Here is a 15,230-nt window from a genome sequence, read left to right as displayed (position 1 = left end):
GGCTGCTCTTTCAAAACTGAGATGAGGAGAAACTTCTTCACTCAGAGGGTAGTAGGTCTGTGGAATTTGCTACCCCAGGAAGCTGTGGAAGCTACATCATTAAATAAATTTAAAACAGAAATAGACAGTTTCCTAGAAGTAAAGGGAATTAGAGGTTAAGGGGAGCGGGCAGGAAATTGGACATGAAGCTGAGTTCGGATCGGTCAAGGCCCTGTGGGTGGCGGAGCGGGCCCAGGGGCTGAGTGGCCGGGTCCTGCTCCTACTTCTTGTGTTCTTTAGATTTGAGGTTAGGATCAGATCAGCCATGATCTTATTGAATGGCGGAGCAGGCTCGAGGGGCCGATTGGCCTACTCCTGCTCCTATTTCTTATGTTCTTATGTTCTTAGACACCGTAAGCCTTTCCACCATCTACAAGGCACAAGTCAGGAGTGTGATGGAATACTCTCCACTTGCCTGGATGAGTGCAGCTCCAACAACACTCAAGAAGCTCGACACCATCCAAGATAAAGCAGCCCACTTGATTGGCACCCCATCCACCACCCTAAACATTCACTCCCTTCACCACCGGCGCACTGTGGCTGCAGTGTGTACCATCCACAGGATGCACTGCAGCAACTCGCCAAGGCTTCTTCGACAGCACCTCCCAAACCCGCGACCTCTACCACCTAGAAGGACAAGGACAGCAGGCACATGGGAACACCACCACCTGCACGTTCCCCTCCAAGTCACACACCATCCCGACTTGGAAATATATCGGCCGTTCCTTCATCGTCGCTGGGTCAAAATCCTGGAACTCCCTTCCTAACAGCACTGTGGGAGAACCGTCACCACACGGACTGCAGCGGGTCAAGAAGGCGGCTCACCACCACCTTCTCAAGGGCAATTAGGGATGGGCAATAAATGCCGGCCTCGCCAGCGACGCCCACATCCCGTGAACGAGTAATAAAAAAGCCCTTCAGTACCTTGTCTAAGTAGCCATCCCTCAATACCCAGATAGTTGATAGGCTATTCGATAGAGGAGGACATCGAAATCATGTCCAGCCCTGTCCCCATCCAATATCCACATGGGCACTTTACAACAGGAGTCAACGGATAATGACTAGAAGCGGGAAACCTCCCTAATTCCCTGGTTTGGGTGCCCATACCTTATCTCACATGCGATCACCAGGGTTCAAACACCGGACGTTCCTGGTCTGTAGGGCTGACTTCCAAACCGGATGACGTGACCTTAGCTGCAATACCGAATGGTGGGAAGACAAGAAATGTGAGAAATAAAAAATTTCTTACCCAAAAGTGAAGACCTTCGATTTATTGTAATACGATTTGATATCCGAAGAGGTGAAAGCTTCTTTGATCTAAAAGAGAAATATTTGTAGCAACTCATTCGGTCACTCTTTTTGACATTTTTCAATGTAGGTTTCCTTCATGTTTGTCATTCCATTCAGGACTGATGGACTGTAGGACCAGCCAGCAAGAGAAATTCGACACATAGCCGTCCGACTTGTCCTGATAAACGGACGGCCAGGACTTGAAAATCGAGGCCCTTGTTCCCCCAGTAAATATTGGGGCCAATAGTTCAAAATCATGAACATATGAAAAAAAATAACAGCACCCCAACCAAATAGAAACAGGGAAGAAGTTTTTTTTTTAAACAGCAAGTAAAATTGATCAAAAATAGCCAAAGGTTGCTGCTTATATACCCCACTTTCCACTCGTTGGGGGAGACCAGAACTATGGGCCGTAAATATAAGATAGTCACTAATAAATCCAATAGGGAATTCAGGAGAAACTTCTTTACCCAGAGAGTGGTTCGAATGTGGAACCACATGGATTAGTTGAGGCGAATAGTATAGAGGCATTTATGGGGGGAAGCTAGATGAGGGGGAAAGGAATAGAAGGATATGCTGATAGGGTTAGATGGAGAGGGGTGGGAGGAGGCTCGTGTGGAGCGTAAATGCTAGCATAGACCAGTTGGGCCGAATGGCCTATTTCTGTGCTGTAGGCTCTATGTAACTATAGCACACCCCGGCAGACCTGAGTGCCATTTTATGTAGGCGGGAATGCTGGAAAATTCTAGGAAATTCCGTGAACACTTAAACGATGTGGGCGGTGCCTCATTTTAATATAATTAACTGATCGGTGCTTCTGGGACATCAAATGGGCAGAAATCTGATGTGACGCATCAACACCCACTCGGTTACGCACACTTTACGCCTCCTCATCGCTGGAACTGACCCGATAATCTACCCTCCCAATCCCGTTAGGCAAACTTTGCTTATCAGTGCTGATATCGGCCTCTGGACCTTAAACAGGTGAACCGTATCTGTTGGTTCAAAAAATAATCAAAAGAAAGCATTTTTTGTAACCTCACCGTTTTCCCGATGTCCTTAGTTTCCTTTTGAAACACATCAGACGCTTTGTCAGCATAATTATAGTCAAAATCTTTGTTCACTATGGTCAGCCTTCCCACATACTGCACACCGAATTTAGGGCTATCGATTTTTGGCTTTTCAACTGATGATGAGATAAAAAAAAAGTTTTTGTTAGGTTGTCACTGGACTTGGCCAGTCGTCCTGGTTGGAATAAGACTGTCCATAATATTGATGAACTTTGACCTGGGCCAATGTCATCTACAGGAGCAGTATTCCTGCACTATAAACCCTCAGCCACCAAAGTACTATTTTCAAATACTCGCCAAGGCTTCTTCGACAGCACCTCCCAAACCCGCGACCTCTACCACCTAGAAGGACAAGAGCAGCAGGCACATGGGAACAACACCACCTGCACGTTCCCCTCCAAGTCACACACCATCCCGACTTGGAAATATATCGCCGTTCCTTCATCGTCGCTGGGTCGAAATCCTGGAACTCCCTTCCTAACAGCACTGTGGGAGAACCGTCACCACACGGACTGCAGCGGTTCAAGAAGGCGGCTCACCACCACCTTCTCGAGGGCAATTAGAGATGGGCAATAAATGCCGGCCTCGCCAGCGACGCCCACATCCCATGAATGAATAAAAAAATAAAAACATGGAAATATTTGAGGGGAGATTTTGATAGAGGCGTTCAAAAATTATGAGGGTTTTTGATAGAGTGGATAGGGAGAAACTGTTACCAGTGGCAGGAGGGTCAGTGACCAGAGGAGAATTAAGATAATTGGCAAAAAAATACGGGGAGGAAATGAGGAGACATTTTTTCATGCAGAGAGTTGTTATGACCTGGAATTCAGGCAGCGGAAGCAGATTCGATAGTAACTTTCAAAAGGGAATTAGATAAATACTTGAAGGGGAGAAAATTTGCAGGGGCGTGGGGAAAGAGCAGGGGGAATGGGACTGATTGGATAGCTCTTTCAAAGAGCCGGCACAGGCACGATGGGCCAAATGGCCTGTTTCCGTGCTGTACGATTCGATGATTTATCCCACCCAGGTGTCAGCTGTGACTCAGTGGGTAGCACTCTCACCTCTCACCTCTGACCCAGAAGGTTGTAGGTTCAAACCTCACTCCAGAGATTTGAGCACAAAATCTAGGCTGACGCTCCAATGCAGGACTGAGGGAGTGCTGCACTGTCAGAGGTGCTGTCTTTTAGTTGTGATGTTAAACGGAGGGCCTTATCTACCCTCTCAGGTGCACCTAAAAGATCCCACAGCACTATTTTGAAGAAGGGCAGGGGAGTTCTCCCTGGTGTCCTTGCCAATATTTATCCCTCAACCAACATCAATAAAACAGATTATCTTCTCATTATCACATTGCTGTTTGTGGGACCTTGCTGTGCGCAAATTGGCTGCCATGTTTCCTACATTACAACAGTGACTACACTTCAAAAGTACTTAATTGGTTGTAAAGCTCTTTGGGATGTCCTGAGATCATGAAAGGCGTTATATAAATGCATGTTGCTTTCTGCTGGTGTTTATCTTTTTGCTTGCAAGAAAAATAAATTTAAAAGAATGAAGATGCAGCTCCGATGGGCAAATTTGGCGTGGGACTGAGCCGTGCAGATCAGGCAAGTTCTAGGGTCAACTCCTAGATGGTTGAAGGCAGCAGGTTGGGCCTTGATCGCTGTCCAGTGACTCTCTGCAGGAAAGGGAGCTAATGTTGTTTTTAGAATTGTGGTTGAGTTCAGTTGCGATACTCTTTGCAGTCTACGAGATGGGTGACACCCAGGGGCTGAAATTCGTTTGAGATTACGCTGATAAACCGATGGATTGCTTACTCTGCTAATGTCTTTTTCATACTTTAAGTGAAGCAGCTTAATGTGGGCAGTCGGGTGTGGAAAATTGGACAGAGAAGGCGTTCTCTGGGATACCCTTGCCTCTCTGGGGTTTTCCACATGAAGCGGAAGGTAGTTATACCCAAATATGGGCAGGCGTATTACAATTAGATGCAAATGACTGTAATACGTTATACAATGGCTTTCACATCATTTGTGCCATGGCAACACTGGGCCCGTAGACTGCCAGTGTAGTGTTGGTGCCCACGGGCTGCTTTGCCTCGTGCAGTCGATCACGGGGTGTCTCTAATCTTCAGCCAGCTTGGTCGGTCACGCCGAGCTGTGACAGGTGTCGCGGCGATTTCCCTCCCCGCTCACCGGAGGACGACAGGTCCAGAGGCAGCGGGAACAGCCCCGGCTTCCTCCCAAATTATAACCCTGCGCAATCAGCCAGGGTCGGGGTGGGCGGGGGTGTGTGTCACGGGCGCCAGGCAGGCGGAGGCCCCATCTCACCCGAGACAACCCATCCTTGGTGTCCATACTTAAGAAAAGACATACTTGCTCTCGAGGCAGTACAAAGAAAGTTCACCCGGTTAATCCCGGGGATGAGGGGGCGGACATATGAGGAGAGGTTGAGTAGATTGGGACTCTACTCATTGGAGTTCAGAAGAATGAGAGGCGATCTTATTGAAACATATAAGATTGTGAAGGGGCTTGATCGGGTGGATGCGGTAAGGATGTTCCCAAGGATGGGTGAAACTAGAACTAGGGGGGCATAATCTTAGAATAAGGGGCTGCTCTTTCAAAACTGAGATGAGGAGAAACTTCTTCACTCAGAGGGTAGTAGGTCTGTGGAATTTGCTACCCCAGGAAGCTGTGGAAGCTACATCATTAAATAAATTTAAAACAGAAATAGACAGTTTCCTAGAAGTAAAGGGAATTAGGGGTTACGGGGAGCGGGCAGGAAATTGGACATGAAGCTGAGTTCGGATCGGTCAAGGCCCTGTGGGTGGCGGAGCGGGCCCAGGGGCTGAGTGGCCGGGTCCTGCTCCTACTTCTTGAGTTCTTTAGATTTGAGGTTAGGATCAGATCAGCCATGATCTTATTGAATGGCGGAGCAGGCTCGAGGGGCCGATTGGCCTACTCCTGCTCCTATTTCTGATGTTCTTATGTTTGTGGCAAAGAGGCCCTTGAATCTCACACACGGCAACTTGGAGAGGTAGCAAAGGATGGGTGACAGCCATGGCACCATAACTTTTGCTTAGGGTCGCCAACTCTGGTCGGGCGTATTCCCAGAGGTTTCATCACATGACCTCCCGCCTCCAATGGCACCGCCCATCTCCAATATCTTTCTAACTAATAAACAAAAGTGTTTTTAGAGAAAATGGAAAAAACATCACACACAATCGTTTTTTTTAATGCCCCTATGATTTTGTTCGTGGGCGTTGCTCGCAGCAGTGTCCTGGAGATTAACGTTTCATTCCTGGAGACTCCAGGGCAATCCTGGAGGGTTGGCAACCCCCATGTGGCCCTGCTGTCTGCTCACCTGTGTCCTGACCCTGTGTCCTAGACAACATTTGACACAAAAGAGTGGCTGGAAGGATCACAACAAGCTGGCTTTGTTATTTTGTACAGCGAGTTGACAAAGTCTCTTGTGCTTACTGGTTGCCAGGGCGACAGAACTCCGAATAGGCTTTTGGCCTTATTTTAGCAGACCGTAATTCAAGCTGAGTGACTCACACCTGCTCTCCGCGCCCCAAAGGGACACCTTTTTGGTTGTTTATTCCACGGTTATCTACCCTAATTGTGCGAAAAACAAAAGCAATTGTGCATTGGTGTCAAAAACAAGTGCAGTTGGAAGATAGTGTAAAAATATTTATCGATTGTAACTGAAAATAAAACATTAAGGGTGTTAATTGGCACAGTATTAACTGTTTTATTGGCTGCTGTTTTATTTTGTGTTACTGAACCGAGTATGCGCCACAATCTAATGCTACAGATAGTGAAACTCTAGGTTAATTCTGTCACTACAACATCGCACGGGGGTATTACAGTGTAAATGTAAAGAACAAGTGTTTAGCCTTTTATGGACGCCACCAAGCGCTTCACAGCCAATGAAGCACTTTTCTGAAGCGTAGTCACTCTTGTAATGTAGGAAACGCGGCAACCCAATTGGCGCACAGCAAGATCCCACAAACAGCAACGTGATAACGACCAGATAATCTGATTTGTTTTATTATAAAAGTGATGTTGGTCGAGGGATAAATATTGGCCAGGTCACCGAGGGAGAGCACCTCCTGCTCGTCTTCGAAATAGTGCCACAGGATCAGGCTCATCTGTGATGCCTTTTGTGGTTGAATAGCTTGTCAACGCTCACCGTCTAGGCACACCCATGAAGCATGACGACCTGAATAAGGTACTGGGCTGCTGCTGGTGCCTGCGGCACCCCGCCCGAGCATGAGGAGCAGTCTTCAGAGGAGTGGGAGAGAAAATCAGATGGAACCAAACAGCGAGCAACTTCCAAAAGAATTTTCCCAGCCTTAACAATTTCCCTTCTCGTGATCAACGAAAGAGTCACAGCTTGCCTGCCAAAGCATCAGTGTTTTCACCTCTCCTGAAAGTCCACTGTTATTTACCTGCACATCCTTTCAATTGGGAAACCAAGATGAAAGGTCAAAGGTCATAGAGCAGGATGTCACCAAGGATGGAAAGAAGATCAGGAAAGCAATGATTAAGCGATGTCAAGTTTGGTTCCATTAAGTTTGAAGATTGCAAGCGAGAGAGAGAGAGGGACAGACTGAGTGAGATAAGAAGTTCCACTGTTTGAGGTGCTGGGAGAGAATAAGTTAGATCATCTTCCGCCTTTTCCAAGTCAATCCCACCATCAAACACATCTTCCCCTCCACTCCCCGCTCAGCATTCCAAAGGGACCATTGCCTCTACCATCTGCTCCCCTTGACCTTCTCATGCAAGCGTAGGAGATGCAAGACCTGCCCATTCACCTCCTCACACACCACCATCCACAGCCCCAAACACTCCTCCTGTTTGAGGCAGCAATTTACTTATCCTCCCTCCGACCTCCACACTGTATTCGTGGCCCACGGCGCCATCTCCTCTACGTCGTGGGAGATCAAATGTAGATTGGGAGATCGCTTTGCTGAACACTCCCATTCTTATCCATAGACGTGACCCCGAGCTCTCTGTTACTTTATCATTTCAAATCTCCGCCCCCCCCCTCCTACACTGGCCTCTCTCCAATGGCCTTCTACGCCCTTCCAATGAAGCTCAAAGCAAGATTGAGGAACTGCAGCTCATCCTTTGACTAAGTTCCCCGCAGCCCTCCGAACTTAGCAGTGACTTTAACCTTAACTGCAGCTCCCATTTTCTCCCTGGCAGCAGGCGCTGGCGATATGGGATGGGTGTGCCGGTGTTTCTGGGGATGGGAGGGGGTGGGAGCATTGGCGCTTCCCCAGTCAGAACGTTATTGGCGGAGTGGTCTTGGCCCACCCTTGGTCACCTTTGACCCTTGACAGTGAGGGTCGCTGAGTAATTTGGCTGTATAGCTAAAAAAAAAAACCCCAATCCTCTCCTCAGCTAATGTCCACATGTGCTCTTCTTAAAGGTGTCACTGGATAGGAACCGTGAGCAGGAACATGGGGTGATGTTTCCTGATGTTTCCTCACCTTAGGCCAGATAGAGCCGAGGTCAGTGGTAGCTCTCCCTACTGCCGCCATAGCTGAAATCAGCTATCTGAACACAAACAAGAGATTGAACCATGAACTTTCCTGGTCAGTAGGGCTTAGTTACTGATTAGATTAAATTCATTAAACCACTGAGGGATCAGGGCAACCTAGGGATCAGGAAAGCACTTCCTGAAAGGGCGGTGGAAGCAGATTCATTAATAACTTTCAAAAGGGAATTGGATAATTACTTGAAGGGGAAACATTTGCAGGGCAATGAGGAAAGAGCAGGGGAGTGGGACTCATTGGATAGCTCTTTCAAAGCGCCGGCACAGGCACGATGGGCTGAATGGCCTCTTTCTGTGCTGCATCATTTGGACTCTAAGGGAATCAAGGGATATGGGGATCGGGCGGGAAAGTGGAGTTGAGGTTGAAGATCAGCCATGAACTAATTGAATGGTGGAGCAGGCTCGAGGGGCCGTGTGGCCTACTCCTGCTCCTATTTCTTATGTTCTTATGACCTGCTACCTTTTCTTCCACCAGGCTCTCAGGACCACAGGAGTATTTCAGAGTTCTCTCTCTACCTATCCCCCTTTAGCTATTCACGCCTACTCCAGCCCCCAAAGAGGAACAGAACAAGGGAAAAAGGGGAAGGGAGAGAAAATAAAAAGCACAAAAGAGGAAAAGAGAGAATGGCCTTTGCATGCTCGGGCGGAGAACCGGAGATGTTTAAATGACGGAAGAAATATTGAGCAGGAGACAAAAGGGGGCATAATGAGGGAGATCAAAGTCATACAGGAGAAACAGAAACCCCAACTTTAACCTAACCCGCCCAGTGGGAACCATGTGGGACTCCCGTTCTACACCCCTTCACTGAAGTTAACGAAGGGTAAAATCGGACAGGGTGTAAAACTTGGGTCCGACAACATTGGTCACAATACAGAAGAAGAAAGCATTTCCTTTCCCCAATTTATATTTTCAGGCGAATTTTCTGGTAAGAGACGTCACTCCTGGAGGGAACATTTTGCTCGTTTTCGGATCCACCAGGCACAGGTCGGGTTTAATACGATGCAGAACGAGACTCCATCTGCTTTGCCCAACAATGTTTCTTAACCCCCAGTCTCACAAGGTCAGCCCCTACAAGGCCAGTGGGACAATTTAGTGGCAGAATTTTTGCACAGAATTCAAATTGACTTTTCACTTGTTCCTTTATGAACTGTGCTTACCCTGCGAGGTGATTTACAGTTAAAGGCTGGCCTTTGTTACACGTTGTGGAAAATTAACTACTGTGAACCTTACTCCTTTTGAGTTAGTTGGGGGGGCAACCACACTGAGCATTGGAAGATAACCATCAATGTTCAAATAATAGAACTAGTCGCCCAATGCTGACTGAAGGTCATCAGTCAGACCAACGTAGAAGACCAAACAGTGAATGAAAATGGTTGGACTCCCAATGACCCGTGTTGCCAAGTTGACTGCTAGTTCACCGCTTTTCTCTTTGAGTCGAGTGACAGGACAATCTGAAACAATCTGGGACAATTGGAACTCGGCCCTTGCTGTGGGTTTACTCCGTCAGGGGCACTGCCTCTCTCGCTGCCAAAACCAGGTATTCCTGCAATGGCGACATTGACGGCGGACGCCATAATTTAGACTGTCGTTCACGCCGTTCCACCAGTGGTGAATTTAAGCCAGCATTTACTGGAAAACTGATTTGAATACATCGCAGCGAGGCCAGTGGAGAATCAGAAGGGGTACAGCCGACCGCTATCTTTGTACTACAGGGAGTCCTACCTGTACGCAGGGCCTCATTGTATTAAATTGTTCCCAGTTTTAAGCCAGACACTTAGAATATACAAAGCCTTGCAATGTTAAGTCATTTGACCACCATTACCATGCTACGATCGTTAATGTAAAGCATGGTCAACCCATTAGCTCTGTCTCTACCACGTCACCGATGGCCCACCAGCGACCTTCTGTCACGGTTTAAGCAGCAGGGATGATCAGAGTCGGGTTTGTTGAGCAAACTCGTGGATCGCCATTGACTTCAACTGGGGGAGGGCAGAGCTATTATAAGGAACTGTTTATTGATTCGGTGAAACGGTGCAAAAGTCCCAGGAAATTATGACGTGGGGTAAGTAATAATGGCGCCATAATTCCCTGGGATTTTTGTGCCATTAAAACGGGCCCCAATGGCTCGGTGTCAAATTTCGTTTGATAACGACCCTGTGAAGCACCTTGGGATGTTTCACTACATTAAGGCCGCTATATAAATGCAAGTTATTGAGGCTGTTGTGTGTCACCGCCTTCGGCGCGTTACCAATAATTTATTCGCTGAACAGGAAGGGAGTCTACCTCATGACATCTTGACGACATTGATGCCAATTAGCTCTTCCCTGTTGACATACAGGAGGGTGGTTTTTTTTGCTGTCAGAAGCAGAGAGATCACTTACCCAGGAAGTACCAGAGGACAACGCCTACTGTGACCAGGATTGGTATCAACAGGAGAGAAAGAATCACTGTCGTCCTCTTCTTTCTCACTGGAGTTTTTGTGGGAATTGCCTGCTGGGGGGGGGGGTGGGGGGAAAGAAAACCCATCATCACTGCAATATTTTAATTTGTTCTGTTGAGCTCTCCTCACAGTCAGGACTAGGAGTTGCCAACCCTCCAGGATTGTCCTGGAGTCTCCAGGAATTGACGATTAACCTCCAGAACACTGTTGCGAGCAAGACCCCGGGAGAGCAATCATAGATAGGGGCATTAAACCAAATCGTGTACTTTTTTTCCCACATTTTCTTCGCTTATTAGTTATAACGGTTTGGAGTTCGGCAAAAAGGCTGTTTGACTGACAGTCAAGAATCATCCAATCGGGTAACAAAGAGTCTGTCCGTTTCCCAATTGGCCGTGGGGAGGCGGGGCACCGCCAGGATGGACATGTCGGGCGACCAATGGCGGGAGTGTGGGCGGTGGGAAGCAGGAGGTCATGTGATGAAACCTCCAGGAATACGTCCAACCAGAGTTGGCGACCCCAGTCAGGATGAGGGAGTCATTTGGACACCTGCGAAATGGCAAGGCGGCTTGTGCGATGCTGAGGGCTGAATCACTGGCCGTACTGATGCACTGACACCCCTTGGCCTCAGAAAAATCCAAGGTGTCTTTTTCAGTTGTGAGCCATGTTCCTGAGGCCCTTCCCCTCCACTACAACTGGAAACATGGCAAGCTGGCACATGGGTCTCTGGCACGAATGTCTTCTTTTCTCCTGAGTTCTCTTTTCCTCTTTAAGGGTTTTGATCCCACCCACCCCGGTGAGCACTGACACTGGTGAACTTTCTGGGGTCAGTCTCTCCACGTGTTACCGGCAGGCTCCCGGTGGACAGTGCACTGCAGCCGGGTTGCTCGTCTCGGGTCAGGGTGCCAAGAGCTTGCATTAATATATCGTCATTCACAATCTCAGGATGACCCAAAGCGCTTTACAGCCAATTAAGTGCATTTATTGAAACGTTGTAATGTGGGAAACGCTGCAGCCAATTTGCGCACAGCAAGATCCCACAAACAACAATGTGATAATGACCAGATAATCTGTTTTAGTGATAAATATTGGCCCAGGACACTGGGGAGAACTCCTCTGTTCTTCTTCGAATAACACCATTGGATCTTTTACATCCACCTGAGGGGGCCATGGTTTAATGTCTCATGTGAGAGACGGCACCTCCGACAGTGCAGCACTCCCTCAGTACTACACTGGAGTACTGGATTTGGTGCTCGAGTCTCTGGAGTGGGACTTGAACCCACAACCTTCTGCCTTGGAGACGAGAGTGCTACTCACTGAGCCACAGGCAATCAGCCACCCTAGGTGGGCACAAGAAACACCCGCCATCACACTTGGCAGAAGATCCTAGCTGTGGTGGTGGTGGCAGCTGGAGCACAGCTGTCTGACTCATCTCTTGACCCTGACCAAACCCAGGTGATAAAGATTGCAGAATATCCATCTCGAAATCTCCTTCTCTCCTTTTCCTCTGTAAGCCGGGTTTTATCAGGCTCTGCTCCTGGTTTCGCTCGACAGGAACGCAGATCAGAGAGCCAGGCGCACTGACCTCCGTCTCCAGTTCTTGATCCGGGCTCCCACGGAGTGAGACTCAATGTGCGAGCCCCTTGCTCCTGCAGCTATGAAGCCAGAGCTAACAAAGCATCAGTGGTGAAAACCCTCTGTTGGTAATAGGTTTTTAATAGGAGGAGTTTCATTCCTGGGATAACCCCTGTCTCCATGGAGTATCCTTGTCTCTTTATTTCCGGGTTTAACGTCGGAAAAGTACAGGCTTCCCACTGGGGAACGCAAAGTCCGAAAATTTTGGGATTGCGACCCAAAAAAACAACTATTTTCAACTCCCGCCCGCCCCCAACCCACCCGTTCTTGGGGTTTAATATCACCCCCATAAAATCAGATGAGCGCAGCTAAGGGAACCTGTCACCTTTTAAAATGCTGAGCGAATTGTACCTGGTTTTGAACTGCTCATCACAGAGGCCTAATTGGACAGAGCAACACTTCCCTTACTTTACATACTCCGCAAAGTGCAAAAAAACATCATAAGAAGGAAGACATCGCAACGGAATTGGCCCTGCAGTCGGAAGCCAAAGCAACAGAAGCTCGTCTCAAGAAGGAGGTCAACATCAAGAAGACGACACGACAGCCTTGAGTGCAACGGACTGATCACCCCCCGAAAACTCAGCGACTAAGGGAAAGGTGCGCCAATAAAGTTGTTTAGCCTTAAATTAATTTGTTCGTGTAGTACTTTTCCAAAAATTACCATCCAGGGTTAACCAACCCTTGGACACCGGTCAGGACCGGTGTTTGGATTGTGTAGACAAACCCCACATAACTCCACTGGAAGGGCGACAGACTCTGCTTAAGAACGTAAGAACAGAAGAAATAGGAGCAGGAGTAGGCCAATCGGCCCCTCGAGCCTGCTCCGCCATTCAATAAGATCATGGCTGATCTGATCCTAACCTCAAATCTAAATTCATGTCCAATTTCCTGCCCGCTCCCCGTAACCCCGAATTCCCTTTACTTCTAGGAAACTGTCTATTTCTGTTTTGAATTTATTTAATGATGTAGCTTCCACAGCTTCCTGGGGCAGCAAATTCCACAGACCTACCACCCTCTGAGTGAAGAAGTTTCTCCTCATCTCAGTTTTGCGTGAAAATGCCTCATAAGTAACCTTCCAAAGCCAAGGACAAATCGTACATAAAACCAATTCTTTTATTGGCTAAAAGAATAAAGATCAAGACAGGATTCATGGAAAGAATATCTTCCCTCCCCCCCCCCCCAGTATTTATTTAATATTTAAATTTTCATACAGTAAGGTTAAAAAAGCACGATCATTGAATGGTTCATCCTGATCTCCTCGGTCATCTTTGCATCTCAATCTGGACGATGATCTGGAGGCCATCGAACCAATTAAAGGTGCTGGGACACAAACTACATCCATGTGCTGGGTGCATCTCGGGCATTGGTACTGTGGTGGGAGGGCGCAAAGTAGTTTCATTGGGATCCAGCCTCCTGGAGAGGAGGTCGGGAAATTCTGTTTGGTGAGGGGGGAGGAGGCGTGTGTCGATCCAGTGACTGCTCCCCTACATCAAGGAGGCATGGCCAGGAAAATTCCAGGACTTCCCTGTGAAATTCCACCCAGTCTGCCCGTCGGAAGCGACACCAGCCGAGAGCGTTTTCATTATGGGCCTAGCAAAGGGGGCTGTTCTGTTCCTCAGAGGCCCTTCTTCGTTGGAGCAGCATGGAACACTTTCCGGGCCTCAGTTAAGGGCAGAGACTGTGTGATGTGCACAGAGACTCGCTAGAGGCGAATATGAGGTGCAGAAAGTGGGGTTGCAATATTGTAAGCCCACCTCCTTAACACACTTGCCTCGAGTTGCCATGGCAACAGTGGAGCCTCACAATTTCTGCTGTTTAGTACAACTGCATTAGACATTTGCCGGGGAACAGTTGCCTGTTGGAGAATATTTCGCTTATTGGGAACATCGGAACAGAAGGAGGCCACTCAGCCCCGCGAGCCTGTTCCGCCATTTAGTGCTATCAAGTGGGACTTACTCACCAATAACCTGCTCACCGATGCTCAGTTTGGGTTCCGCCAGGACCACTCGGCTCCAGACTTCATTACAGCCTTGGTCCAAACATGGACGAAAGAGCTGAATTCCAGAGGTGAGTTGAGAGTGACTGCCCTTGGGCTGATAATTAGCAAGTAACATTCGCACCAGACAAGTGCCAGGCAATGACCATCTCCAACAAGAGAGAGTCTAACCACCTCCCCATGACATTCAACGGCATTACCATCGCCGAATCCCCCACAATCAACATCCTGGGGGTCACCATTGACCAGAAACTTAACTGGACCAGCCACATAAATACTGTGGCTACAAGAGCAGGTCAGAGGCTGGGTATTCTGCAGCCAGTGACTCACCTCCTGACTCCCCAAAGCCTTTCCACCATCGACAAGGCAAAAGTCAGTAGTGTGATGGAATACTCTCCACTTGCCTGGATGAGTGCAGCTCCAACAACAATCAAGAAGCTCGACACCATCCAGGACAAAGCTTGATTGGCACCCCATCCACCACCCTAAACATTCACTCCCTTCACCACCGGCGCACCGTGGCTGCAGTGTGTACCACCCACAGGATGCATTGCAGCAACTCGCCAAGGCTTCTTCAACAGCACCTCCCAAACCCACGACCTCTACCACCTAGAAGGACAAGGGCAGCAGGCACATGGGAACGACACCACCTGCACGTTCCCCTCCAAGTCACACACCATCCTGACTTGGAAATATATCGCCGTTCCTTCATCGTTGCTGGGTCAAAATCCTGGAACTCCCTTCCTAACAGCACTGTGGGAGAACCTTCACCACACGGACTGCAGCGGTTCAAGAAGGTGGCTCACCACCACCTTCTCAAGGGCAATTAGGGATGGGCAATAAATGCTGGCCTTGCCAGCGATGCCCACATCCCATGAACGAATTTTAAAAAATTCAATCCGATCATGGCTGATCCGTATATCATTTACTAGGATGATACCAGAACTGAGAGGTTATAACTGTCAGGAAAGACTGAACAGGCTGGGGTTCTTTTCTCTAGAAAAGAGAAGACTGAGGGGTGACCTAATAGAGGCCTTTAAGATTTTGAAATGGTTTGATAGGGTAGATGTAGAGAAGGTGTTTCCACTAGAACTGGGGCGATAAATATAAGATAGTCACTAATAAATCCAACAGAGAATTCAGAAGAATATTCTTTACCCAGAGAGTGGTGAGAATGTGGAACTTGCTATCACATGGAATAGTTGG

General features: G+C 48.1%; 1 protein-coding gene across 1 annotated transcript in view; it reads right to left on the bottom strand.

The window, feature by feature from the left end:
• The window catches only part of LOC137305425 (transmembrane protease serine 6), a 53,571-nt gene extending 42,259 nt beyond the window's left edge, over nucleotides 1-11,312 (bottom strand). The window contains exons 1-4 of the mRNA XM_067974251.1: nucleotides 11,241-11,312; nucleotides 10,338-10,449; nucleotides 2,373-2,515; nucleotides 1,289-1,356 (exon numbers count right to left, since the gene is read on the bottom strand). Coding sequence (XP_067830352.1) covers nucleotides 1,289-1,356; nucleotides 2,373-2,515; nucleotides 10,338-10,449; nucleotides 11,241-11,312 — 395 coding nt within the window. The remainder of the gene's footprint in view (nucleotides 1-1,288; nucleotides 1,357-2,372; nucleotides 2,516-10,337; nucleotides 10,450-11,240) is intronic.
• Between the last annotated feature and the right edge of the window lie 3,918 nt (nucleotides 11,313-15,230).

Source organism: Heptranchias perlo, chromosome 40 (genome assembly GCF_035084215.1).
Source record: "Heptranchias perlo isolate sHepPer1 chromosome 40, sHepPer1.hap1, whole genome shotgun sequence".
In the NCBI taxonomy this organism is placed as follows: domain Eukaryota; kingdom Metazoa; phylum Chordata; class Chondrichthyes; order Hexanchiformes; family Hexanchidae; genus Heptranchias; species Heptranchias perlo.
The sequence above is the reverse complement of the archived record's forward strand: the minus strand, read 5'-3'. Positions and strand labels throughout refer to the sequence as shown.